This window comes from Schistocerca serialis, chromosome 11 (genome assembly GCF_023864345.2).
Source record: "Schistocerca serialis cubense isolate TAMUIC-IGC-003099 chromosome 11, iqSchSeri2.2, whole genome shotgun sequence".
In the NCBI taxonomy this organism is placed as follows: Eukaryota; Metazoa; Arthropoda; class Insecta; order Orthoptera; family Acrididae; genus Schistocerca; species Schistocerca serialis.
The window spans coordinates 36618053-36645782 of record NC_064648.1 but is presented as its reverse complement, the minus strand read 5'-3'; the positions used below and the strand labels follow the sequence as shown (position 1 = coordinate 36645782).

The 27730-nt window shown below is 42.5% G+C and overlaps 1 protein-coding gene across 2 annotated transcripts in view; it reads left to right on the top strand.

The window, feature by feature from the left end:
- The window catches only part of LOC126426779 (uncharacterized), a 107098-nt gene that overhangs the window by 33710 nt on the left and 45658 nt on the right, over positions 1-27730 (top strand). For both annotated transcript variants that reach the window (XM_050088775.1, XM_050088774.1), the window contains exons 3-4: positions 15462-15532; positions 25227-25403. In XM_050088775.1, the coding sequence (XP_049944732.1) occupies positions 15462-15532; positions 25227-25403 (248 nt within the window). The remainder of the gene's footprint in view (positions 1-15461; positions 15533-25226; positions 25404-27730) is intronic.

The following is a 27730-nucleotide window of genomic DNA, read 5'->3' as shown; positions in this document are numbered from 1 at the left end:
TGTTCTGACCTGTTTTGTGTACCAAGGGGGATCAGCTCCTTCGTTTCTTTATTTATTTGGTACAAATCTCTCAATTTCTGCCACTAATATTTCTTTGAAGTTGAGCCACGTCTGGTCAGTACTTATATTATTAACTTGGGAGGAGTGGAGATTGTCTCTCGGGAAGGCGTCAAATGAATTTTTATCTCCTTTTCTGAATTGGTATATTTTTCATTTATTTTTGGAGCATTTGGGAGTTACGATCTTCAGTCTAGCTACAGCCACTATGTGTTCACTAACCCCTGTATCGAATTTGATGCTTATTATTAGCTCGGGATTATTCGTTGCTGAGAGGTCAAATGTGTTTTCACAACTGTTTACTATTCGAGTGGGCTCACGAACTAACTGCTCGAAAGAATTTTCAGAGAATGCATTTAACGCAATTTCTGACAATGTACCTCCAGATTTAAAAATATTTTCGACAGTAAATTGCAGTCACCACCAACTATAATTATATGAGTCGAGTACGTGTTTGGAATTAGACTATAATTTTCTTTGAATCTTTCAGCAGTTGTATCATCAGAGTTGGGTCAGTCGAACGATCCAATTATTATTTTATTCTGAGAGCCAAGAATGACCTCTACCAACACCAAGTCACAGGAACTATCTACTTCAATTTCACTACAAGATAAACTACTTATGAGAGCAACAAACATGCCACTGCCCTCTGTGCTCTGCGACCGTGTGGGCTGTAGATTCCTTGACTTGCACCGTAGGGTGGTTAGGTTGCAGGATCTGCTAAATATTTCAGGAGTATACTACATGCAGCAGGGGTACACAGGTAGCAGGGGCCGTGTTTCTTACATTAAGATGGTCTCGGGGAGACACAAAAAGGGATTCAATCTCAAACTGTGTAGGTTGAACACAGGAAGGACACAGATCCAGGAACCTTCGGTATAACAGTTGTAAAATATACCAGAGGTCCACAGTCGGACCTGCTGTGCTGCAGATGGTGAGCTCTGCCTTCATCTTGCCAGCAAGTCTGGCAGCCTTTACCACTTCCGACATCTGCTCGAAACCAGAGAGTATCTCTTCAGGTCTAAAGCGACACGCGTCACTGTTACCGACTTGAACCACCTCCTGCAGTTGGCTGCACCCTGTGCTCTTCACGGCATCCGGAAGGACCCTTTCCACATCTGGAAAGACTCCACCTGGTATGCACACAGAGTGCACGTTGGCTTTCTCCCCCGAAACTAACTCTGAGAAAACTGAACAAACTGCTCAATATAACTCAGAAGAAATGAAGGAAGCAAAATCTCTGCAGAAATGCAATAGAATAACAAGAAGCCTAGGTACTCGGACGATCGTGCGGCGTTGGCCTCGGATGCAGAAGTATTTGTACAAAAGTTACCTCAGAATTCTGAAGATGTGAAGGATCGGAATGACGACGAAGAATTGATAAAAGCAATAAAGGAGGAATGGGACACGCTGCCATCCGATGGAACATGGACTTATGTGCAATTCTACCAAATAAGAGATCTGTTGACAATGAGTGGGTGTTAAGAGTAAAAAGATATGTACCTGGAATTACTGAAAGGGGTAAGATGCATTTACTTGTTAAAGGTTATGCACAGGTAAAAAGATATGACTGTGAGGATATCTATGCTCCAATTGCTAGAGTCACTACATTCAGAATTTTTGTTTGAGTGTTGAGTCAACAAGATATTTTATGGAACAAATGGATGTACAAAATGCATTTCAATATGGGGAAGTAATTGGACCTAAAATTTTGCTCACGATTCTTCTCTCCAATGTTTCCAGTTTCTTGTCGGAATCAAACAGTGGAAAGTTCAGGATGGAATAGTATGAATATGAGGATTGGGGCATCAGGAGATGACAGTGGCTCTGTGTGTGTGTGTGTGTGTGTGTGTGTGTGTGTGGTGAAGTACATTGTCCAGTAGTTAATATCCAGTAATAATTGTGCCTGCCTGCTGTTCATGTGATATGTGGCAGTCTGTCCCTTATTCACATAGTTATGTGTAGTTTTTACAATTCTTAACTCTGTATGAGACATTTACTTACATAGGGGCATTCTAGTTTCACTACCATGTTGTTATACAATAATTTGGCACTTCTTGATTTGATTCGTGCAGGGAGACAACACAACAGTTGTCTCTCCTTGTCATTTTAGTAAAGCCAGCTAATCACCTAAAGAGTAGTAGGAGAAGCTTTACTAGTTTCTGGATTTCCAGCATGCTGATTTTATAACAGGACAGCAACTTGTGTTAACCAGTCTTGATGTAGAAAACAGTCAAAGTTGCGAGATTCAGTTCTTTTTATTTCCTTGATGGCCAATTCCGGATATCAGAAGGCTTTCTCAACTCACCCAAACAGAAAAAAAATGATGTGTTTTGTGATAGCACGCAGATCTTGTTAATATTGTGTGTACTTACAGCTGTAAGAAGTCCAACATTACAGAACTTCTCTCAAAAGACGGCCTCGACATCATTAGCTTGCCATGTTTTTGTTTTCCAGTTCAACAAATGGAGTTGTCACTCCTGTCGTGGCCATGTCTATTAGCTTCTCCCTTATCACTAATTCCTTACTGATCAGTCTCTCACAGCGGATCTGCCATGTTGCTTTCCCTTAACCTCATAAGGTCCTCATGTCGTTCTGCAATGATCTTTGATATAGCAAATATTTCCACCTGAAATACTGTGGCCAGCTTCCCTAGAGACATTGCTCTCTCTCCATCTCTCTCTCTCTCTCTCTCTCTCTCTCTCTCTCTCTCTCTCTCTCCCCCCCCCCCCTCCCCCCCTCTCCCCCCTCTCCCTCCCCCCTCTCCCTCCCTCCCTCCCTCCCTTCCTTCCTCCCTGCCCCCCCGCCCCCCCGCTAGTCTTGACTGTAGCCCTTATGCTCTGGACCCAGCACTGTTTTCGATCTGTCAGTCAGCTGACTGTGACCCCTGAACAGTATTGTGATACTTTCTTAAACTGCTCACCATTTCCAATTGTCAACTTCCCACGTTTGTTGAAGCAGCTGGAGGTTATTGTATGGTCAGCTGGCATTTCCTTGAACATTTTTATGTTTACCACGTTCGATATATTGGTAAGGGATTCTGAACATCATAAAGGTTTCCATTTTTAACCTGTACGTCCCTGCTGCTGCCTTCTTTGTAACCCAAAGGTGTATTGGGGGCACGTGCAGCAAGGTCTCCATCCGAGCGGTGGACGTGCTGCCAGTTCTGCCTAAGCAGGCCAGTCTCTGTACTTTTGTAAGCTCCTCAGTAGCCTCCTATTGTGCTACTTTATCCCATCGTACTGTAGCCCCGTACATCATCGTAGGTCTTATTATAGGGGTTTATATCCAGTACATACTCCTGGGGCCTAGACCCTAGTTTTTACCACAGTCCCTTGTAGCGCGTGTAAGAATACCTGTCACCTTAAAACATTTATTCTTTATATTTGGTTGGCGCATAAGTTAGTAGCATTTTTGTTTATGTTTAATAGACACAACAGATGCACATAACAGAGACTTAAGTCATCAGCAATTTATTCCGTTCACTATTTAATACAGTCTGCCAATACAGTGGTAACTTTTCAATTTCACGACTGTAGAAATCACAGTTGTGAGACAAAAAACTCATCGAACCACGTTTGGAGCGAATTTTTAGCCAGAAAGGAAATTCCTCGAAGGTTGTTCGATAGAGAGCAGAAATGGTGAAAATCTGAGGGCGCGAGATCACATAAATAAGGTAGGTGTGGAATGATTTCCCAATCCAGATCCTGTATAATGTTTTTTGTCAGTCTAGCAGAATGCAGGCAGGTGTTACCGTGGAGTAGCACCGCTTCACGCAGTCTTCCTGGTCGCCATCCTTCGATTGTGTCTGCAAGACATCTCGGGTGTTGACAAGAAATCCGAACCAGATAGGGTTGATAGAAGAGAGAGAGTAGATCCGACGGAGAGCAGCGCGTTTCGTTACATGATCATTTAGTAATCGCGAAAGCGTTACGGAGATGATAGATAAACTCCAGTGGAAGACTGTGCAGGAGAGACGCTCAGTATCTCGGTACGGGCTTTTGTCGAAGTTTCGAGAACATACCATCACCAAAGAGTCGAGCAGTATATTGCTCCCTCCTACGTATATCTCGTGAAGAGACCGTGAGGATAAAATCAGAGAGATTAGAGCAGACACAGAGGCATACCGACAATCCTTCTCTCCACGAACAATACGACACTGGAATAGAAGGGAGAACCGATAGAGGTACTCAAGGTACCCTCCGCCACACACCGTCAGGTGGCTTGCGGAGTATAGATGTAGATGTAGAAATGTCAGCAGTAATGGTTACAGTTTGGGGAAGGAATTTGTAGTACACCACACTGTCACTGTTCCACCAAGTGCGTAACATTATCTTCAGTGGATGTACCCAGGTCTTTGTAAAGGGAGTTTCCGCTTTGTTTTGGGCCCAGCCATTCCTTTCTTTTCCTTACGTTAGCATATAGATACCAGTAACGATACAGGATAGGAATGGTCAGTATTGTTAACAAGCTATCCGATGACAAGCAAACAAAGGTGCACATATGACCAGCCGCTGATTTTTGTGCTTTTGGCTTAGAACATGCAGTACCCATACACCTGGTTTTTGAACCTTCTACATTGCACGCAAATGTTGCCCAATGTGAAGTGATAATAGTTCATCACATTTACCAGTTTTTGAGTAACTGACATGATTAATTGTGGATTAATGTGCTTAAACAATCTTCATGAAACCCATAATGTCTTCCTAAAAGTGGACATTCACTAATGTCAGAAGATTCTCCTCAAAACGAGAAAATCATTTTCTTGTGGGGCTCTTTCCAGTGGCATTGTCCACATACACGATGCAATTGTTTTTACAATACATAAACTCAAGTAGCAACAGTGAACTACAAATAAAAAATAGCAATCAGAAAATAAACATGCAGCAGCCAGGATACAATCGTGCAAAACAAATATGCTACGAACTTATGTACCAACCTAATATGAGGCAACCGTGATAGTTCTGCATCTAGAGTTTCCCCTAGGTATGTCGCTATTTTCTTATTGGTAGAATTTCATTGAAGACTTAAGACCCCCAGTATGTGTCCTGAGTATGCTTCCTTATAAACTATAAACAGCTTCACTGGGACTGACCCTTGGATCATTTTCCAGCATTAGTTTTACATAATGTTCAGAGCACATTGTGCCATTGTTGTAATGGTTCCTGCAATTTTGCCAAGCATTGATATGACTAAATTGTCTCCATCTTCTTGGCAAATGTAACCTTTAGTATTTAAGTCTTCATTCACCAGTAGGTTTGACAGCAGTGGGGACATAACCAATCCTTGCAGACATCCTTGTCGATCACCATTCTCTGATTCATCATAGTGGCTTCTACCTTTTGTCTACTCAGCGTCATCTTAATCCGTCTGTGCCTAGTGGTGTAAATGGCGTGCTCTTGTGCCACTCTAACCACAGATTCGTAAGTCGTTTTACTAAAAGTCCCCTAAATGTCCAAAAGACGCGGAGGGCAATTACTGTTATTTCCAGTTTTTATCCTGGATGCCCCTGCTGCTGCCTTCATTGTAACCGAAAGGCGTAATGGGACAAATCGTACAAGCATTAAAAATGACTCCTGCTGCTAGTCCGACTCCGAAAAGTCTGCATACGAGTCTGATCAATCCCTCTCCTGCTCATTGCAGGTGACTCGAACGGTCGAAATATATCCGGTGCTCACTGAATTTTTTTTTAAATTGATACTTTCTCTGGCAGATTCTGCGTTCTCCCTTTGGTTATCTGTAAACTAGTATGAGGGACGTGAGTCTCGAGGAGCACGTCCGGCATCTCACTTTCCATCCCCCGCGCCGTCCCCTTCCTGTAGAGTGCCTCTTGGGTTAGTTGGTATTCGTGTGAGAATTTCAAGAAGTCTGGCACTAGTGGCTGTACCTTCCACCACCTTACATAATACCTTCCAGGATGATAGTTTTCATTGCACAGTCACGAGGTTGCATTTGGCAGTGGCTTCAACATTTTACCCATTTTCCTTTCCTTCTTGCAAAATTGAACAGTCTTCTTACCTGCTTCCTTTCCAATTCCAGATTATTGTTCCACCAAAATACATTCTCGTTTGTGCACTTCTCCATGATAGGACAGTTTTCTAAGTGCGCAGTAATAATAGCGTGTATCATGCCATTTGCCCAAGACCTACTGGGTTATTTATCGAAGTTCTGACTTCAGAAAAATGTGAGTTTAGGTCTTTCCCATCTGAGTCGCAGTTTGTTTTCGTAGGATTCTTAATAGGCTGTGTCAGTTTAACTCCCATTTCAACCTCAAACTTGATATATGTATAGCCACATAAGGACAGCTCTAATGCCACATGCCATTATTTGTTGTAACTATCCATTTAGGGGCAATGCCACTGTAACGACCTAAAAAAAGAGTTTTCTTGACAGTTGTTTTGGGTGGAACTAAAGATGATACAGAAATATTACTTTGATTAGTTATTGAGCATATGTTAAAGTGTATTATAAAAAAAATGTAGGAAATTATTACAAAGTGGTAACACTGCAGCATGTCTCATGAGAGGTGTCCTGTGACATGCACAATAAATGGTGTCAATGAGAGTAGCTGGTAAACCACATGAGGGTATTATAGAAATATTGATTTTTCTGTAATTGATGAGTGTTTGAATAAAGTCGGTAAATTTTCATAAAAAAAAAAGTTAATAAATTTTCTTCAAGTTAACGAATCGAAAATCCACTTCATGGTTCACTTTGAAACGTTATTTCCAGTATTGCTTAAATTTTCAAACAAAAAGATTGAAAATTGTTTGAATTATGCTACATGCCAGTGTGAAAATTCATATTACAAGAAAATTGCATTTCAAGTTTTGAAATGTGTTACAGACATGAACAAATGAAAGAATTCTACTCCTACAAAAGTTTTACCACTAATCTGCTATCCCAGGAGTAGCCAGTTGTACTGTAGCAATTGCGATCGAAATCATATCCACTAGTTTATCATAGAATGACTGAAATATTGGTCAGTACCATAAATGCACAAGACTTTAGAGTTTTTTTAATCCTACTTCAAGCTGACATGTTACTACGGTGATTCAACACTTGATTTCATGTGTGTTCCATATGAACTTACTACTTGGCATAATAACTTTTTGTCAATTTGGGCAAGCAATAATTATTGTGAAGCCTGAGCCTAAAGAACTTCGTTCTTGCAATGTGATGTCTGCATTGCACTTTTTACATTTCACTTGTTGAGAAATAACAGAGAAAACACTAACAAAATTTATACTACTAATGCTTAATCTATAATTCACATCAAATTCCTGTTCACCGTCTTTCAGTTTTTTAGCAGAGACACTGACTCCTGAACTGCTCTCAGCCTCATACCTATTCTTTGGATGCTTTGATGATGTACTGCTTTGACACCACGTCAGATATGATGTTTTTGTATCCTTTTTGCACGAGTACATTTTCTTACCACTCATTCTTTGTTGAAAGACAAAACTGTATCCTATAAGATCACAAATAAACTATCAAAAGTCAATACTGGAAACAAAAATTAAGATTCGAAGCAAAATAATTGTCTTTTTTTGTACACGTAGTGACACTTTCTGATGCCAAACTAACGTACTGTTCTTTTTTAAATGCTTCTAACTATACCCAGACACTACATGGGATATGGAGTCGGTGCAGGTAGGCTGTTTTGAGTCACCTGAGGTGCTATATGAGGTGGTTGGAATTCCATAGGACAATCCCCCGCCCACCCAGGGATTAGACTATTTGCCTCATATTTTCGAAGGTTCAGAGAATCTTTTAAGCCAATAAAGAACGGTTTCTTTTTAAATTCTACAGTGGTATTACCCCTTAAGATGGATGCAGAAGTTATGTCAATTACTTCTGCTGTTCCTGACGGTAGATTCTGTAATGCTGTTAAAGATCTCTAAATTGCTCTCGAGTAGATATTCGTGTAGGTACTGACCTCTGCCAATGATGTCACTGCTTCCATACACCAGGTTGTGGGCTAAGGTGTAACATATCACATTGAGTAAAGTAATGTGTTGCTCTCATGTCTTTCTAACTGATAACATGACTTTTGCGATCATGAATTCGTGTGTGTTAAGTGATACGTTCCGAATAGCATACTATAGGAAAGATACTGTGTTCAGTATGTGCATGTTCACGAATTGAAATGGATGCAGCACATTTGCAGATTCGGGTACCGAGGGCAGCCTTTTCGCGTGTTGGCAGCGCTGCCTGTTTGACTGATCACTCCGTGGCATCACCGTCCTGCCGAGTAGGTGCACTGCGGACTGCTGAAGAGTAGATTGTGATGTCAGCACTGTTGTCATGGGAACAAAAGTTGGAGCTATTATTACGTTCAGTGAGAGATGCTTTCTTGGATAAAGAAGCGTCAGATGAGTGGTAATAGCTGTTTGACTTGTGAGCATGTTTTGTGTATACGAAGGTGAATTAGGTGTGATGAATTGTAACTGATGGTACACTATATATACATACAAGAAGTAGTGTTGTTGTTATTCGTTATGGTTGAAGAAATAGATGAGCACACATTTCCATCTCAAACTACAAAGGAGTAGTAGTCCACCATCAGAAGAATATACGGTTTAATGGAAAAAGAAAATCGAAAGATACTAATTCATCATGTTAAAGGTATTTTAACTACGAATTTGACAGCGTTACCAATTCACACCGAATGACATTACAGCTCAGGGCATTGGCATTCAACAAACCAGCAGGAGGAGCACTTTCCTCGGAAGGAAGGTAAGCTGAGGCAAATGCAGATTCCCCCGTGCTTCCTTCCTTGTACTGTTTCATCTCAATGGTCACTAATTCCCTGGAACAAAAGTCTGCCATTGACGTGAGTGAAATACCATTCTCAACTTGAATGCATGTTCTGGGCTTTTTTAGATTTCTAGAACAAATCAAGTTCCCTCCAGTTGCTCCAAAGTTAGGCTCCTGGATCAGGACCACGTCCACCTTCTATCTTCCCAGAAAACTACTACTCACCGTAAAAATGACCCCTTGGGTTGCAGATAGGCACAATGAAGAGAAACAGTTACACATGTAACTGTTGGCCAAACCTTCCTCAGCAAAGTAAACATTCACACAGGCAAGCACACCTCACACACTCACGGCCGCCACCAGCACACGAATAGCAAGGAAGTGGGGTGGGGGCGAGAGAAGTGAGCAGTCTGGGAGACGTGCAGGGACTAGATAGGTGTAGGTTGTGGGGTAGTTTACCATAGGTTGAGGTCAGCATAATTTCTGGACCAGAGAATGTGTTGTAAGCATAACTCTCATCTGTGCAGTTCAGAAAAGCTGGCGGTGGAGGGGAGGATCCCATTGGCCTGGGTTTGAAGCAGCCATTGAAATCAAGCATGTTATGTTCAGCAGCATGTTGTGCCGTAGGGGGTGACTTTGCTTTTGGCCTCGGTTTGGTAGTGGCCACTAATCCTGCTAGGCAGCTGGTCGGTAGTCACCAATATAAAAATCTGCGCATTGGTTGCAGCAGAGCTGGTGTACGACATGGCTGCTTTCACAGGTGGCCCGGCCTCTAATTTGGTAAGATAAGCCTGTGACAAAACTGGATTTGGAAGTACTGGGTAGGTGGATTGGGGTGGTCTTCCACCTGGGTCTGGGATATAATCCCTGTGGCAAGAGGTTGGGATTGGAAGTGACACAGGACTGGACTAGGATGTTGTGGAGGTTGGGTAGGTTGTGGAACACCACTTTAGGAGGGGTGGGAAGGATCTCGAGTAGGATGTCCCTCATTTCAAAGATAGATGATAGATAATCGAAACCCTGACTTGTTCCAGTCCAGACTGGTATTGGGTGACAAAGGGAGCACTCCTTTATGGCTGGTTCTTGTGGGTGGAGAGGATTGGGGGCATGATGGGAAATGGCACAGGAAAGCTAACTGTGGACTAGATGTGAGGGATTGTGCGTTTGTGAAAGTGTTGGTGAGACCCTCAGCATACTGGGCAAGGGAGTTCTTGTCACTGCAGATATGCCATCCCCAGCTGACAAGGGTGTATGGGATGGATTGTTTGGTATGGAAGGGATTGCAGATGCCAAAATTCAGGATGGTTTGTGGGTTTATCGTAGACAGAGGTGGTTGCTGCTCCACCCCCACCGGGCGCTGATAACCTCGCTGTTGTGTGCCCTAAAACACTAATCATCATCATCATCATCATCATCATCATCATCATCATCCACCCCCACCCCACTGCATCCCACCTCCTGACACTTGCTTGGCAGTCTCTTAATCCCTGCACACCTTCTCTCCCCCAATCTATTGCCACCCCTTCCCCTGCGCTGCCCCACTCCAGATTGCTATTCACGTGACAGTTGCATTCTGGTCGGAGCTGGCAAGTGGTGGCAACCGAGTATGCGTGAGGTGTGCTTGCTTGTGTGAATGTGTGTATGTGTTCTTTGCTGAGCAAGACTTTGGCTGATAGCTACATGTGTAACAGTCTTTTCGTTGTGCCTGTCTGCAACTGAACGGGTCATCTTTCCAGTGAGTAGTAATCAATCCTATTCCTAACATTGTTGTTATTCCAACCTAGAGTTTCCATTTTTCGGAGGACTTTGGTTTGAAATGTTTTAACTTGCTATGTTTATGTTAAGAAAGCAATTCTTTGCCTTCCATTTCCTTTTGTTCTCTGAGAAGTTTCCTCATCTGAGCACCAGACCAGGTCAACCTACCCAGTTGTGGAAACAATTTCTGTCTGTTCTAACGCCACTGCTCGGGCGTTTGAGGCCTCATCGAGTATCCTAGTTTTTGTGTCATCTCGTGCGTCCTCCGTTTTGTTCCCAGGAGAACTGGGGATGTATCAGGTCGACACCGACGGAACCCCACACGCTGGAGCTCTCTGTTCGTGATACGTCTTCCCGTGTGCCACTCACCCCTCAGCACAGCTCACATCAGACCTCGGGTTAGATCCTAGGGAAGCAGTGAGGTCTGTCCGGCATGCGAGAAACTGCCAGTAGCTGTGCTACAGCCAGCATAACCCTCAGCTTCACGCGAAGACGATAGCCTCTCCAATCACACTGTCGGTGCTACAGCGAGGCGGTGTCCTCTGGCGAGGTCATTTCTCGGTGTGATCTTTTTACCAGAACAAAAATGCTCCTATTGTAGCGCAACAAAAGCAACTGTGTCCTGGTCAGAGTTAGGGATGCAGAAGAAAGGAACTAGTTATTCGACTAATGGCAGCTTCAAAGACATTTAAATCAAAACAACATTTTTACTAGCCCATTATAATTATCCGGGCTGTTATGCCGTGGTCGGTTGATGAATTTTGTCTCAATTCCCAACCTTTCGTCTCCGACGGCGGGAGACATCTTCAAGGGGGTCCGTAGGTCGACGGAAGGTCCGACACACCCACTGGCTCGCTGCTGGCAGTGCTGCCAACACGCGAAAAGGCTGCCCTCGGTACCCCAATCTGCAAATATGCTGCATCCGTTTCAATTCGTGAACATGCACTTAACGAACACAGTGTCTTTCCTACAGTATGCTATTCAGAACGTTATACTTAACACACACGAAACCAAAATTGCAAAGTACACGATTATCAGTTAGAAAGACATGAGAGCAACACATTACATTACCTAATGTGATACGTTACACCTTAGCCCACAACCTGGTGTGTGGAAGCAGTGACGCCACCGGCAGAGGTCAATACCTACTCAAATATCTACTCGAGAGCAATTTAGAGATATTGAAGACAATTACAGAATCTACCATCACGAACAGCAGAAGTAATTGACTTAACTACTGCATCCATCTTGACGGGTAATACCACTTTAGAACTTAAAAAGAAACCTTTTTTTATCGGCTTAAAAGATTCTCTGAACCTTTGACAATATGAGGCAAATAGTCTAATGCTGGGGCGGGCGGGGGTTTGTGTTATGGTATTCCAGCCTCCTCGTCTAGTGCCTCAGGTGACTCAAAACGGCTTACCTGTACCAACTTGATACCCCATGTAGTGTCTGGGTATAATTAGAAGCATTTCAAAAAGAACAATATGTTAGTTTGGCATCAGAAAGTGTCATTACGTGTACCAAAGAATAGATATGAGGCTGACACCAGTTCAGGAGTCAGTGCCTCGCTGCTGCGAGCCAGTGGGTGTGTCGGACCTTCCATCGACCTACGGACCCCCTTGAAGATGTCTCCTGCAGTCGGAGACGAAAGGTTGGGAATTGAGACAAAATTCATCAACCGACCACGGCATAACAGCCCGGATAATTATAATGGACACGATATTTCTGGCCGTGAAAGTCTACATTTTAGTATCATTTTTACTTGTTAGTATTAATACCTGTGTCATTCAATATAATGAATTGTGTCAAGTAAAGTGACACAATACGTGATGTCTTGTTGTATAATGTGTTGTGTCGTACAGTGTGACATACGCAGTCATGTAGTGCAACGAAGCATTTGTCAGCATTTCTCTAACGTCTAGGATGCATGCATCCCCACTTTGGGATTCTTGCTGTGATAGATGCACTACCCACTCTCAGATCGTTACTGTTGTAGATGCATCCCACTCTAGAGGCACATAAAGTTGTGTCTTTTTGTTCTTGCACACCTCGCAATACATGTAATGGGGAGTGTATCTCGGAGAGTTTACTGCACTGGGGTAGTAGGGTAAACTTGTAAAAGAGTGTGAATATGTGAGATGTTTTGATGTAAATGTCTTTGAAGCTGCCAAATAAGTCAAAAGTCAGGATATATTTGCCTTATTTTGTGCTTCGATATGAACACGTTTCCATCTGGTTCCCGACTTTTACTCTACCATAAATTTGACATTAGACTGCCATAACATGGCAACCAGTGTAGATTTTTGTTCACTCGGGCCACGAGATCTGGTTTAGGTTTTTTTATAGACTTTTGAACCACGTTGCTTATATTGTGGCAACAGATAGTTTTCACAAATCAACAGGATGACCATTAATTACCAGTATTTGTCTACCTTCTTATAAAATTTGAACCACTCTGCACACATTTAAAAGGTGGAAATGGTGCAATTAAAAAAATTCACAAAAAATGTGTTCTTTGCACATAAAATCCAAATGAAGCTAAATTTTTGAAAGTGAATTTTAAATTTTATTGTAAGGATGCAATTTTAATAATTTAATTCCCTTTAATCCGTTTCAACGCATTCATTTCACATAACAGCGAGTTTTTAGTGTTACATTTAGCTCGACTTTAAATCATTGTATCTCGACAAGAGATAGAGATTATCACATTAAAAAAATTCGTTTTGGCTTTATCTCGTTATTTACCTTTGTGCAAAGTTTATACTGATTCGTGCAGGGTCAAAGTAGAGAAGTGGTGCACTTCAGAAACTTACCAGAAAAATGTATTTTTTTGCATGTAAAATCCAAACAAAGAAACTTTTTAAAACAGTTGAAACTTTTCTTAGTCCAAATTTGAAGCATCAGCCTCTCTCCAGTCTGGAGTTATTTGAGGATGACTGTTTTTGCTTATAAAATCTGAATGAGGGTGACTGTTTTTGTACATGAAATCTGAACAGTGCACATACAAATGGTGCCTGTAACTGAGCATTAATGTCAGCCTAATTAAAATCTTTTGTGAAAGGAATCAATCGATTTGCACAATTTGCATGGGCACCAGCTCTGGTCCGTCATTCAAAACTTGCTTAATATACTGTAACATAGCTACGGTAAAATAGATGTTCGACTGGCTATACAGATGGCCTCTGGTCCAGCCTAAACAGAACCCCACATTCCTAGCTCAAATAGGAACCGAGCACGAGGCCCCTCTCCAAACCGCGATTCTGTGCGTGGGCCTTCCAGACATATTTGTTACAGCGTTTCTGTGCCATAATGACTGTAAATATGTATTTGTTACTCTGTGTGCTCTTTGAGACTGAATTGTACAGGGCTATTACAAATGATTGAAGCAATTTCATAAATTCACTGTAGCTCCATTCATTGACATATGGTCATGACACACTACAGATACGTAGAAAAACTCATAAAGTTTTGTTCGGCTGAAGCCGCACTTCAGGTTTCTGCCGCCAGAGCGCTCGAGAGCGCAGTAAGACAAAATGGCGACAGGAGCCGAGAAAGCGTATGTCGTGCTTGAAATGCACTCGCATCAGTCAGTCATAACAGTGCAACGACACTTCAGGACGAAGTTCAACAAAGATCCACCAACTGCTAACTCCATTCGACGATGGTATGCGCAGTTTAAAGCTTCTGGATGTTTCTGTAAGGGGAAATCAACGGGTCGGCCTGCAGTGAACGAAGAAACGGTTAAACGCGTGCGGGCAAGTTTCACGTGTAGCCCGCGGAAGTCGACGAATAAAGCGAGCAGGGAGCTAAACGTACCACAGCCGACGGTTTGGAAAATCTTACGGAAAAGGCTAAAGCAGAAGCCTTACCATTTACAATTGCTACAAGCCCTCACACCCGATGACAAAGTCAAACGCTTTGAATTTTCGGTGCGGTTGCAACAGCTCACGGAAGAGGATGCGTTCAGTGCGAAACTTGTTTTCAGTGATGAAGCAACATTTTTTTCTTAATGGTGAAGTGAACAGACACAATGTGGGAATCTGGGCGGTAGAGAATCCTCACGCATTCGTGCAGCAAATTCGCAATTCACCAAAAGTTAACATGTTTTGTGAAATCTCACGGTTTAAAGTTTACGGCCCCTTTTTCTTCTGCGAAAAAAATGTTACAGGACACGTGTATCTGGACATGCTGGAAAATTGGCTCATGCCACAACTGGAGACCGACAGCGCTGACTTCATCTTTCAACAGGATGGTGCTCCACCGCACTTCCATCACGATGTCCGGCATTTCTTAAACAGGAGATTGGCAAACCGATGGATCGGTCGTGGTGGAGATCATGGTCAGCAATTGGTGTCATGGCCTCCACGCTCTTCCGACTTAACCCCACGTGATTTCTTTCTGTGGGGTTATGTGAAAGATTCAGTGTTTAAACCTCCTCTACCAAGAAATGTGCCAGAACTGCGAGCTCGCATCAACAATGCTTTCGAACTCATTGGTGGGGACATGCTGCGCCGAGTGTGGGAGGAACTTGATTATCGGCTTGATGTCTGCCGAATCACTAAAGGGGCACATATTGAACATTTGTGAATGCCTAAAAAAACTTTTTGAGTTTTTGTATGTGTGTGCAAAGCATTGTGAAAATATCTCAAATAATAAAGTTATTGTAGAGCTGTGAAATCGCTTCAATCATTTGTAGTAACCCTGTATTTCTGCACCAGTAATGTTTTGAGATAGTACCGCCAAATTGTCTGCAAATCCGAGGCACTTTATTACCTGACAAAGGTTATTTTTCCCCACACACCTTATAATGCAGTAGACAGTTGATCTACTTGCTGCAGTTTCCAGTCTTGTTGAAATACAGTTATCGCTATTCTCGATTGTTGCAGGAATTGATGCGGATGTCGATGCAGAGGACATCTTGGGCCACGACGATGAAGACGATGATGTAGATTCAGGTGTAAGTGCTTCTATCTGTACCAGTATGTATGTTAATTGGGGAGGACGTCAGTTTCTTGCATCATAGAGGAATTCGTGAGGGATGTCAATGGAACTGAAGGTCAGTATTAATATCCCAGGATTAACAGTTTGACTAGATTAGTGACCATCATAATTTTGTGTCTGTGGTGGTTTCTGCAGTGTGAGACTGCAGTAAAATCTTTACGGGTTTCCTACCGCATAAGGTCACAGTGCAAACACAACGTATCGGCTATTCTCTTTCCGTCTTCCAGCAAAGTACTGGTGTGTCACGTCCCATCTCCTTACATACGGTAGTTATCGGCAACAGGGGTTTAAATCTCACAGTGAACGCTCCGAAGCAGTTTAACAGGTGTCTTAGCCGGTCACTGAGGTAGCTGCAACTCACGCACGCCGGCCACCGCTGCAGAATGACGCCTCTCTTGCCTTATTGCTTCGGAGGCTGCCTACTGAGCTGCACTGATGGCAAAACTCTTATCTCATTGACATTCTTTTTCAGAAATATTTTTGATGTTTTGGAGCGAGTCTGTGTTTTGAATAGCCATCGTAGTTATTTTGCTGCCCAAGTTGTAAAACTTACCTATTACTTTTAGTATCCTATTTCCTAATCTGATTCCCTAGGGATCACCTGATTTAATTCTACTACTTCATGCTTGTTTTACTTTAGGTGTTGTTGATTTTATAACCTCTTTTGAAGGCACTATCCATTCTGTTCAACTACTCCTCCGTGTACTTTGCTGTCTCCGTACGAATTAAAATGTTGTGGGCAAACCTCGATACGGCTTTTATTCCTCCCTGAACATTAATTCTCTTTCAAAAATTTCTCCTTGCTTTCATTACTACCTTTTCAGTAAACAGTGTTATTAAAATTGGGGATAGGCTACATATCCGTCTAACATCCCAACTACTGTTTCCCCTTTTCATATCCTTCAACTCTTTATAACTGCTGTCTGTTTTCTGTACAAGCTGTAAATAATCTTTCACTCCCTGTATTTTATCCCTATTACCTTCAGAATTACAAACAGTGTATTGCCATCAGCACTGTCCAAAGGTTTCTCCAAATTACAAATGCTTTAAACGGGTTAGCCTTTCTCGACTCTACCTTCTAAGGTAAGTCAGTCAGTATGGCCTCACATGTTTCTCCATTTACCTGGAATTCAAACTGATTTTTGAAAAGATCATCTTATACCAGTTTTTCCATTTTTCTGAAAATAATTTGTGTCAATGTTTTGGAACCATTAATTATTAAAGTGATAATTCAGTGGCATCCACTTCTGTCAGCACCTGCCTTCCTGGGAATTGGAATTATTACATTCTTGTTGAAGTCTGAGGGTATTTCCGCTGTCACACATGTCTTCCAGGTGGAATACTTTTATCATGTCTGGCTCTCTCAAGGCTATCAATAACTCTGAGTGACTTAGCACTTTCAGTCTTGGTCAAATTCTTCTTTGAGTGTTGTATGTAATTTTACAGCTTTGTTGGCTTCCTCTTATTTCTTTATAATATTGTTTTCAAGTTTATATTCATTGACAAAAAAAAAAAAAATTGAAACATCTAGAAAGCTTCTGTACTTTGAACTCTTTGTCAGCAGCACTCCAAACTTCCCCTCTTACAAGTAGTACTGACCATCCATTCTTCCTTTCCCTTCTTCTTCTTCTTCTTCTTCTTCAGCTTCTAAATATACAGTCTGGGACATAGGCCTCTTCTGAAGAGGTCCGTGTCAAGCTTTGCTGTTGCGGTGTAGATCTAGTTTTCCATTTTTTTCCCAGTCGTCGTCGGATTTCATCTCCCCATCTCGTCACAGGGCACCTTATTTCTGGCCACGTGTTCTGTCCAACGCACCTTTAGTCTCACTATCCACTCGCCAATGTGATAGATCCCCACTCTTATCTCTACGTATTTGATCCCACTCCAGGCATTGCTCTCTGTTGCCCTTTGACAGACCCATAGCCAATTTGTGCTACTTATACATCTACATCTACACTCTACAAACCACTGTGAGGTGCGTGACAGAGGGTACGCCACATTTCACCACTTATTAGGATTTCTTCCTGTTCCATTCACGTATGGAACGTGGAAAGAATTACTGTTTGAATGCATCTGCGCATGCAGTAATTATTCTAATCCTGTCTTCCCTGTGTGAGCGATACATAGGGGGTTGTAGTATATATCTAGAGTAATCATTTCGAGCTGTTTCTTGAAACTTTGTCAGTAGTCTTTCTTGGAACAGTTTACGTCTGTCTTCAAGAGTCTGCCATTTCTGTTCCGTCAGTCCTTCTGTGACACTCTCCAGTGATTTAAACGAACATTCGTGCTGCTCTTTTCTGTATACATTCAGTGTTCCCTGTTAGTCCTGTGTGGTACGGGTCCCACACGCTTGAGCAGTATTCTAGGATTTTCGCACGAGTGATTTGTAAGCAATCTCTTTAGTAGACTTTTTGCACTTCCCCCTTATTCTACTAATAAACTGAAGTCTACCAACTGCTTTACCCATGACTGAACATACGTGATCATTAAATTTCATATCCCTACAAAGTGTTACACCCAGTTGTTTGTATGAGTAGGCCAATTCCAGCAGTGACTCATTGAAATTATGGTCATAGCATTCTAGGTTTTTTCGTTTTGTGAAGTGCAAAATTTCACTTTTCTGTACATTTAGAGCAAGTTGCCAGTCTCTGCACTATACTGAAATCACATAAAGATCTGACTGAATATTTATGCAGTGTCTTGCAGACAGTACTTCATTGTAGATAACTGCATCTTCTGCAAAAAACCTGATTTTACTATTAATATTGTCTGCAAGGTCATTAATATAAAACATGAACAGTAAGGGCCACAACACTCTTCTCTGGGGCACAGCCGAAGTTCCTTCTACACCTGACGAGGTGTCTCCATCCGAGACAACGTGCTGTGCCCTCCCTACTAAAAAGTCCTCAGTCCAGTCACAAATTTCACTTGATACCCCATGTGATGGTACTTTTGGAAATAAGCAGTGGTGCGGTATTGAGTCCAATGTTTTTTTTTGGAAATCGAGAAACCTGGTTGCCTCGATCCAAAGACTTCAGTATGTCACGAGAGAAAAGTGCGAGTCAGGTTTCACACGATCGATGTTTTCGAAATCCGTACTGATCGGTCTTGAGGAGGTCATTCTGTTCGAGGTACCTCATTATGTTTGAGTTCAGAATATGTTCTAAGACAACAAATTGATGTCAAGTTTATTGGACGGTACTTTTGTAGATCACATTCTTATAGACAGGTGTGACCTGTGCCTTTGTCCGAGCACGGGGCACAGTTTCTTGTTAGAGTGATCTACGATGGATTACAGTCAGAAAATGGGCTAACTCAGCTGCAAATTCAATATAGAATCTGAAGGAATTCTATTGGGGCCTGGAGTTTTGTTCAATTTTAATGATTTCAGCTGTGTCTCAAGACCACTGACACTAATACTTTTTTCATTCCTCTTTTCAGTAGTACAAGTATTACATTCGGGCAGGTCTCCTGGGTTTTCCTTTGTAAAGAAACACTTGAAAACAGCGTTAAGCATTTCAGCTTTTGCTTTGCTACACTCAATTTCAGTTCCCATCTCATTCACTGGGGAATGGACACTGACTTTTTTGCCACCAACACCACAGAATTTCTTTAGATTTTGTGACATATCATTTGACAATATTCTGCTATGGTAGTCATTGAAGGTATCACACATTGCTCTCTTGACAGCCAAATGTGTTTCATTCAGTGTCTCTCTATTTGTAGCCCTATGCTTGTTTTACACCTGTTATGCAGTACTTTCTGTTTCTTTAGAAGTTTCTTTACATTGACTGTATACCATGGAGGTTCCCTCCCATTATGAACTGTTCTACTGGTGAACTATTCTTTTAAACTTGAGCCAGAGTTCCTCTGCATGCTCCTGCCCTGTGCTGAAAGTTTCAAGTTCCTCACTGAGAATAGATACTACTGATTTTTTATCTAGTTTACTAAACATATATATCTTCCTTCCCTAATCCGAGCTTGTGCTCCGTCTCTAATGACCTCATTGTCGACGGGACGTTAGACAGTAATCTCCTCCTCCTCCTCCTCCAAAGTCTCCACCGATGGTTACAGTATGATTGGGGAACTTATGTAAAAGTGAACTGAGATTTTCTCTGAAGTTTTCAGTTAGATCAGGAGATGATTCTGTTGGGTGATAGAAGGATCCAATTATCATTTTATGCCCATCTCTGATACTGAGTCTTTATTTCCACATGTAGGAGATTAAGTTGGTATATTTGCATTCAATACTGGCTCTGTGTATCCCTCTGAATACTGCCCATGTTTTGATCGTGTCAAACACCTTCTGGTAGTCTACGAAGGCTATGTAAAATGCTCCATACATTTTGCTATTAATGTGTGTACTGCTCGAATACAATCAGTTGTACTGAAACCTCTTCTGAGTCCCGCCAGTTCGACTGTCTGGTACAAATCAAATTTCTGACTCAGGTGGATGGTAATGATTTTTGTTAGTGGCTTTGTAAAAGGTAGACAAAAGACTAACAGATCTGTAATTGATGATGATCATGTTGTCACATTTATTGAAGAGTTCTCCGTGACTGGAATTTTCCCTTCATTGGGACATTTATTTAATAGATTTAAGAGTTGTTCTTCTAGTATTGCTCCTCCAATTTTAAGCATCTTGCTTGCGATCTGATCTTCTCCTAGTGCCTTATAATTCTTGAGTTGTTTCAGATGTGTTTTCATTTTATTTTTTCTCTGTCAGTTCCAGTTCTTCCAATTTCACACGTATAACAGATCTTTGTGATTCATCATCTACACCTTGGCTTCCCACCGATTGACTATAGAGCACCAAATAAAGGTCCCCAATAGTTTATTTGAGTGTCTTTCTTTATGTAACAATGTCTCCTCGACCATTCCTAATTTTGTGGGTGACCCACTTGCCTTTTGACTAACTGAAACAAAGGACTCTTCATGTTCACATTGTTTTTGATGGTCTCTTCAATCGATTTTGTGTTTTGCATTCTCTGATCGCTTTCTTTATGTTTTTGTTAAGGTATCTGTGTTTGAGTGAGTCGCTGTCAGTGTTTCTCTTTCTTTCTATAAGCTGTTCTGTTTTGATTCGGAATTTAGGATTTTGCAATTTTGAATTTTTTTTTTCAAATCCTGGTTCTAACTACTTGTAATTGAAGTTATTTATAACTGACATGTCTGAGTATATTCTCTTGTTTGATGTGAGGATGTAATCTATTTCATTCTTAATTGTGCCACCAGGGCTTCCCAGATCCACATCCTTTTCAGACTTATCTTGTTAAATATGTTCACGCAGTTCAATTGTTCTTTCCTTAAGAAAATTCATCATTGTTTGTCTCCTTTGGTTTCGTGTTCCCGAGTCCAAAATTTCCAATCAGGGGAAGGTCTGCAGACTTCACTCTTATCTTGGCAATAAAATCTTGTAGGATTAGGTAAATATGATGTTTTCTGAATACTTTGTTGTTGTCACAGCTTCATACAATTGTTCTAGCTCTTCTTCGGTTGAGGTGGAAGTAGATGCGTAGGAACAAATTGCTTAGAGGCCAGTCTTAGCATTCGACTCGAGGACCGCGTAGATCACCGTGGCGAAGGTGGACGTGGTCTAGTGATATAGTGTTTCCCCTTCTTATGAGTTAGCAGAGCTACACCCACCAGTATGCAAATTTAAGTCCCAAGCTATTTTTTGAGTATGTCCAAAAAGAATGACTTGATTTCCAAAGTCTGTATTTATTGATAAAAACATACTACAAACATAGGATGAATTGCAGAATACTCACAGAATCAGAATCTCAATTTTAGCTTGTTGTTGTTGTGGTCTTCAGTCCAGAGACTGGTTTGATCCAGCTCTCCATGCTACTCTATCCTGTGCAAGCTCCTTCATCTCCCAGTACCTACTGCAACCTACATCCTTCTGAATCTGCTTAGTGTATTCATCTCTTGGTCTCCCTCTACAATTTTTACCCTCCACGCTGCCCTCCAATGCTAAATTTGTGATCCCTTGATGCCTCAGAACATGTCCTACCAACCGATCCCTTCTTCTAGTCAAGTTGTGCCACAAACTTCTCTTCTCCCCAATCCTATGCAATACTTCCTCATTAGTTATGTGATCTACCCATCTAATCATCAGCATTCTTCTGTAGCACCACATTTTGAAAGCTTCTATTCTCTTCTTGTCCTAACTATTTATCATCCACGTTTCATTTCCATACGTGGCTACACTCCATACAAATACTTTCAGAAAAGACTTCCCGACACTTAAATCTATACTCAATGTTAACAAATTGCTCTTCTTCAGAAACGCTTTCCTTGCCATTGCCAGTCTACATTTTATATCCTCTCTACTTCGACCATCATCGGTTATTTTGCTCCCCAAATAGCAAAACTCCTTAACTACTTTAAGTGTCTCATTTCCTAATCTACACTCCTGGAAATGGAAAAAAGAACACATTGACACCGGTGTGTCAGACCCACCATACTTGCTCCGGACACTGCGAGAGGGCTGTACAAGCAATGATCACACGCACGGCACAGCGGACACACTAGGAACCGCGGTGTTGGCCGTCGAATGGCGCTAGCTGCGCAGCATTTGTGCACCGCCGCCGTCAGTGTCAGCCAGTTTGCCGTGGCATACGGGGCTCCATCGCAGTCTTTAACACTGGTAGCATGCCGCGACAGCGTGGACGTGAACTGTATGTGCAGTTGACGGACTTTGAGCGAGGGCGTATAGTGGGCATGCGGGAGGCCGGGTGGACGTACCGCTGAATTGCTCAACACGTGGGGCGTGAGGTCTCCACAGTACATCGATGTTGTCGCCAGTGGTCGGCGGAAGGTGCACGTGCCCGTCGACCTGGGACCGGACCGCAGCGACGCACGGATGCATGCCAAGACCGTAGGATCCTACGCAGTGCCGTAGGGGACCGCACCGCCTCTTCCCAGCAAATTAGGGAAACTGTTGCCCCTGGGGTATCGGCGAGGACCATTCGCAACCGTCTCCATGAAGCTGGGCTACGGTTCCGCACACCGTTAGGCCGTCTTCCGCTCACGCCCCAACATCGTGCAGCCCGCCTCCAGTGGTGTCGCGACAGGCGTGAATGGAGGGACGAATGGAGACGTGTCGTCTTCAGCGATGAGAGTCGCTTCTGCCTTGGTGCCAATGATGGTCGTATGCGTGTTTGGCGCCGTGCAGGTGAGCGCCACAATCAGGACTGCATACGACCGAGGCACACAGGGCCAACACCCGGCATCATGGTGTGGGGAGCGATCTCCTACACTGGCCGTACACCACTGGTGATCGTCGAGGGGACACTGAATAGTGCACGGTACATCCAAACCATCATCGAACCCATCGTTCTACCATTCCTAGACCGGCAAGGGAACTTGCTGTTCCAACACGACAATGCACGTCCGCATGTATCCCGTGCCACCCAACGTGCTCTAGAAGGTGTATGTCAACTACCCTGGCCAGCAAGATCTCCGGATCTGTCCCCCATTGAGCATGTTTGGGACTGGATGAAGTGTCGTCTCACGCGGTCTGCACGTCCAGCACGAACGCTGGTCCAACTGAGGCGCCAGGTGGAAATGGCATGGCAAGCCGTTCCACAGGACTACATCCAGCATCTCTACGATCGTCTCCATGGGAGAATAGCAGCCTGCGTTGCTGCGAAAGGTGGATATACACTGTACTAGTGCCGACATTGTGCATGCTCTGTTGCCTGTGTCTATGTGCCTGTGGTTCTGTCAGTGTGATCAAGTGATGTATCTGACCCCAGGAATGTGTCAATAAAGTTTCCCCTTCCTGGGACAATGAATTCACGGTGTTCTTATTTCAATTTCCAGGAGTGTAATTCCCTCAGCATCACCCGACTTAATTTGACTACATTCCATTATCCTTGTTTTGCTTTTGTTGATGTTCATCTTATACCCTCCTTTCAAGACACTGTCCACTCCGTTCAACTGCTCTTCCAAGTCCTTTGCTGTCTCTGACAAAATTACAATGTCATCGGCGAACCTCAATGTTTTTATTTCTTCTCCATGGATTTTAATACCTACTTTGAATTTTTCTTTTGTTTCCTTCACTGCTTGCTCAATATAGAGATTGAATAACATTGGGGATAGCCTACAACCCAGTCTCACTCCCTTCCCAACCACTGCTTCCCTCTGATGTCCCTCGACTTTTAGCTATGCCATTACAAATGCTGTGTGTGTCCACCAGGTGCAGCAGGAGCAACATCCAGATGATAGCTAAATTTGTCATAAACTTTACACAGCATCTCTGCTAGAAATTATGGCAACTGTTACTCTGTTCTTCATTTCTTCTATGTAACGAGGCAAAGGAGAGATGAACACACTTTTCTTCACATATTCCCACAAGAAAAAATTGCACGTCATCTTGTATTGCAATCTTGGAGACCAAGAATCCAGGTAAATGTCTCAGGGTCCCACGCATGCTATCCAGCGTGGAGGCAGAGTATCGTTGAGAAACTGACGTGTGTTGTTGTGCCTGTGTGTTGGAGCTCCATCCTGTTGGAAAAGGAAGTTTGAAAACAGCCCATTCCAGTTGCTCGTCAAAAAACAAGGGCTGTACACCGTTTCACGAGAAATGGTACAAGAAACAGTCGCTTTAGGTGAATCACTTTCGTACTCAATAATGCCGTGAGGGATCTGGAGTATAATGTCAATTAACATTACCACTAACGTGAAATTTTGTGGCATCATTCAAAATTAACTGGGGCAAAAATACATCATCTTCCGTGTCCTCTACCAGAGCATTGCTTAAGTCAAACCAAATGTTTCTGGGTGCAGGGGGATCAGTGCCGAAACACCAACAAAAAACACACTGGACCTAAATCACTGACGTTGCTCTGTGCAAATGGCAGAACACAAAATGCATCTGTTGAGTGGATGTTGTCTTTCTTCTGACTGACTGCAAACTGAGAAGACTCATTGACTGACATCTAACAGCGATTTTCTGAAAGTCCCATTTGAGCAACACACATTTCCTTGTCTGCACGTCACGTTTCACAGTTATTACTTCCAAAATTAGATTTTCTTCTTCTTCCTCTCTCTCTCTCTCTCTCTCTCTCTCTCTCTCTCTCTCTCTCTCTCTCTCGCCTTCCCCTCTCGGTATTAGAAGCTGCAGTATTTTGTTGAAGTTGTTTAGTTTGATTAGTTGAATTCTTGCAACAACCCCCCCCCCCCCCCCCCCCCCCTTACACCCCAATTAATCCATTGGGCAAACTGACTTTTCAGCCTCCAGCTCTTCTTGCCTGGTGTATGCTTGTTTTAAAGTTTGACATTTTCATTTAGAGAAGTTTGGACCATATCTTCTCGTGCCGATTGGGTGGGGTCGAGAGGAAGTCGAGGGTCACGTAGGCATTAGTAGAGGTTTAGGTGGTAAGAGTTTTAGAGCACATTCAGCTGGGGATTTGATGATGAAGAATAACAAGTTCTTGTATAGGGCAGGGCCACCACTCTCTGAAACAATCGTTTTTCCCTCTGTGATTGTGATAGGGAACTGCCTCTTACCTCCGGGCCAGCCATTCTACCTCCTCACAGTTGGGAAGTAGAGTAAAGTGGTTTAGTCTTCAGAGAAGTTTGCTAACAGTGCGGTGTTCTCCTCACCGAGATTTGCTGACAGTACGGCGTTCCCCACACAGGGCGACGAGATAGCCGGCGACGAAGAAGACGCGGTGCTCGGCCGGGAGGAGGAGGAGGAAGTCCTGAGCGGTGCCGGCGCACTGCCCGACGTGGTGGGGGCGGGGGCGGTGCCGGCGACGCCGGCCCCGGCTGCAGCCTCACCGGCAGGAGGGGAGCAGCCACAGGCCGCGCAGAAGGTATGCCGGCTGCTGGCTGCAGTCTGGGTTAATGTGGACCCCAGGCCACACAAGTAACCAAAAGATATGGATAAGAAAAGTATCTGTGTCCTTATTGGTAAGTGCTGTTGACTGTATCTGCAATATGTGCTACATGTCACATTTGAATGTCGTCTGCGTTACTTATGCATTACATAGTAAACTGATAATTGATTTACAAAATTACACTTAAAAGAAACTGTAAAGCTTATCGCCTGCTTTCATTTTAGTTTGAGGAAGTCATCATTGCACTTTTTTGTTTCTGTTGTGCAGTCACCTTGTTCCTGACTATAGTTAAATTTGGTCCTGCGTATTCCAGTCTAGTTGTAAGCTCCCCACCTGTTTTTGAGACACCACAGAACATTTAATTTGAAGGTAACTGGTTTTTCGAAGGGAGAAAATGTACAACCGTACCGGGCAGATAATAAAACTGTGTAGCCGGTGTCCGTGAGGTACCGATAATTAACTGCCACACACAATTGGCGCCGAGGGTCTCCTGCAATAAAAGACTTAATTTATTAATTGTCAGTCTATAGAGCACACACAGTTGCGTCCTCCTCTTTCACACTGATGTAATTCACAAATAAAAGTCCATTTACTACAGAGAAGCTACAGTTAATTCAAGTTCGTTGCGTACAAATCTGATTATAATACTTTAAGGTCGGTTATAAGCTATTACCCATGTTCGCAACCCCACTAACAGTCGGCACCGACACAAAATGCGACTGAGCTAGGTGGCGCAGTGGTCGGCACACTGGTCTCGCATTCGGCAGGACGACGGTTCAAACCTGCGTCCGGCCATCCCGATTTAGGTTTTTCGCGATTTCCGTAAATCACTTTAGGTGGATGCCGGGATGGTTCCTTTGAAAGGGCACGGCTGACTTCCTTCCCCCTTTTTTGCTCCGCACCCCCAAATCGATTAACCAACCACAAAATGTGTAAGTTGGCATTTGATCTTGTAAAGTTACTTCTGCTAAATTTAAAAGAGTATCCAATTTACATCATCTAACTAATCTTTTATGTCATTTAACATACAACTCCATAAACACTCCCCACCTTATATTCCACATGTCTGTTTTCTTCAACTCTCTGACCAGTTGTAAATACAGACGACCTGAACTTCTAACTCGGTACCACTACTTGCTCTGTGCATTCACTACTGATAAGTGTTATAATGACCCAGCTGCCAGAAAAGATGTGTAACAATGAAAAAACTAAGCTCACTACCTAGTGCATCCTACGTCAAATAGCATAGGTCTTTCATGCTTCCATAGCAATTCAGGAGTAAAGCAAACCAGTCACTAAATAGTAGTAGTTTTATTTCATACTTCGTAGTTTTCTTTTGTTTAATGAGCCATTTGTTAAAACAAAAGTAGTTCCACAACAGATACAGATGGCGCAATAAGCACCGCATGTACACCTGTCAAGCAAAAATGACCATGGTTCTAATTATTAGAAACAGTATTAAGACTTGAGAACACATTGTGTGTACCATTATTGTTTGTTTAATGTCAAACAAACCAGAATCATCTGATAATGCCAAATAAATTGAATGAAGGTGGCAGCGAGGTTGGACACATTACATTTAATAGCTTAAAGGTATATATATAAGGCCAGACCTCAAAAGTAACTCATACAAAAAAAGTTTATGATGAAGCCATGTCAAAATTTCAAGCACTTGTAAAGCTTTTGAACCCTATTTTAGAAACAACTTGGAAAATTATCCATGTGCAATATGATGGAATTCATACTAAAATTCTACTCGAGACCTACTCACAGTCAAGGATGCTCTAAATAAAACGGTAGGGAAAATCAGATTAGCAGCTTATAAAGAAATGGAAATAAAATTTCTTAATTAATATATAACCTGTTCAAAACCTATTGCTGATGGCATGTAAGTTTAGGGATGGCCAGAGATACTTAACTGTGCATGTCTTCTGCCAGAACTAGTGAGAATGCTAAGCAGCTCACAAATGGTGTGGTGTGCAGACAGAAATTATAAAAGTAAGTCTTCATAGGTGTTTTGAGAGTTTCTATAAATCAAAGGAACCAAAAGCAAAGGAGGCACATTGGCATCCATAGTTACCCCATTTTTCAAACTGAAATAGGTACTGAACACTAGCAGAGAATATGTTGAAGAACTTTTTATTTCACAATTGTTAAAGATGAAACTAGAAGAAGGAGATGGGAAGAATATGCAACATTCTGATAAAAAAAAGGTTGAACTTATTATATGTTTGATGAGGTGTCCAATTCTTTGATAACCAGTGATACTCCCAACACTACAGTAGATCTGGAAACACTACAGT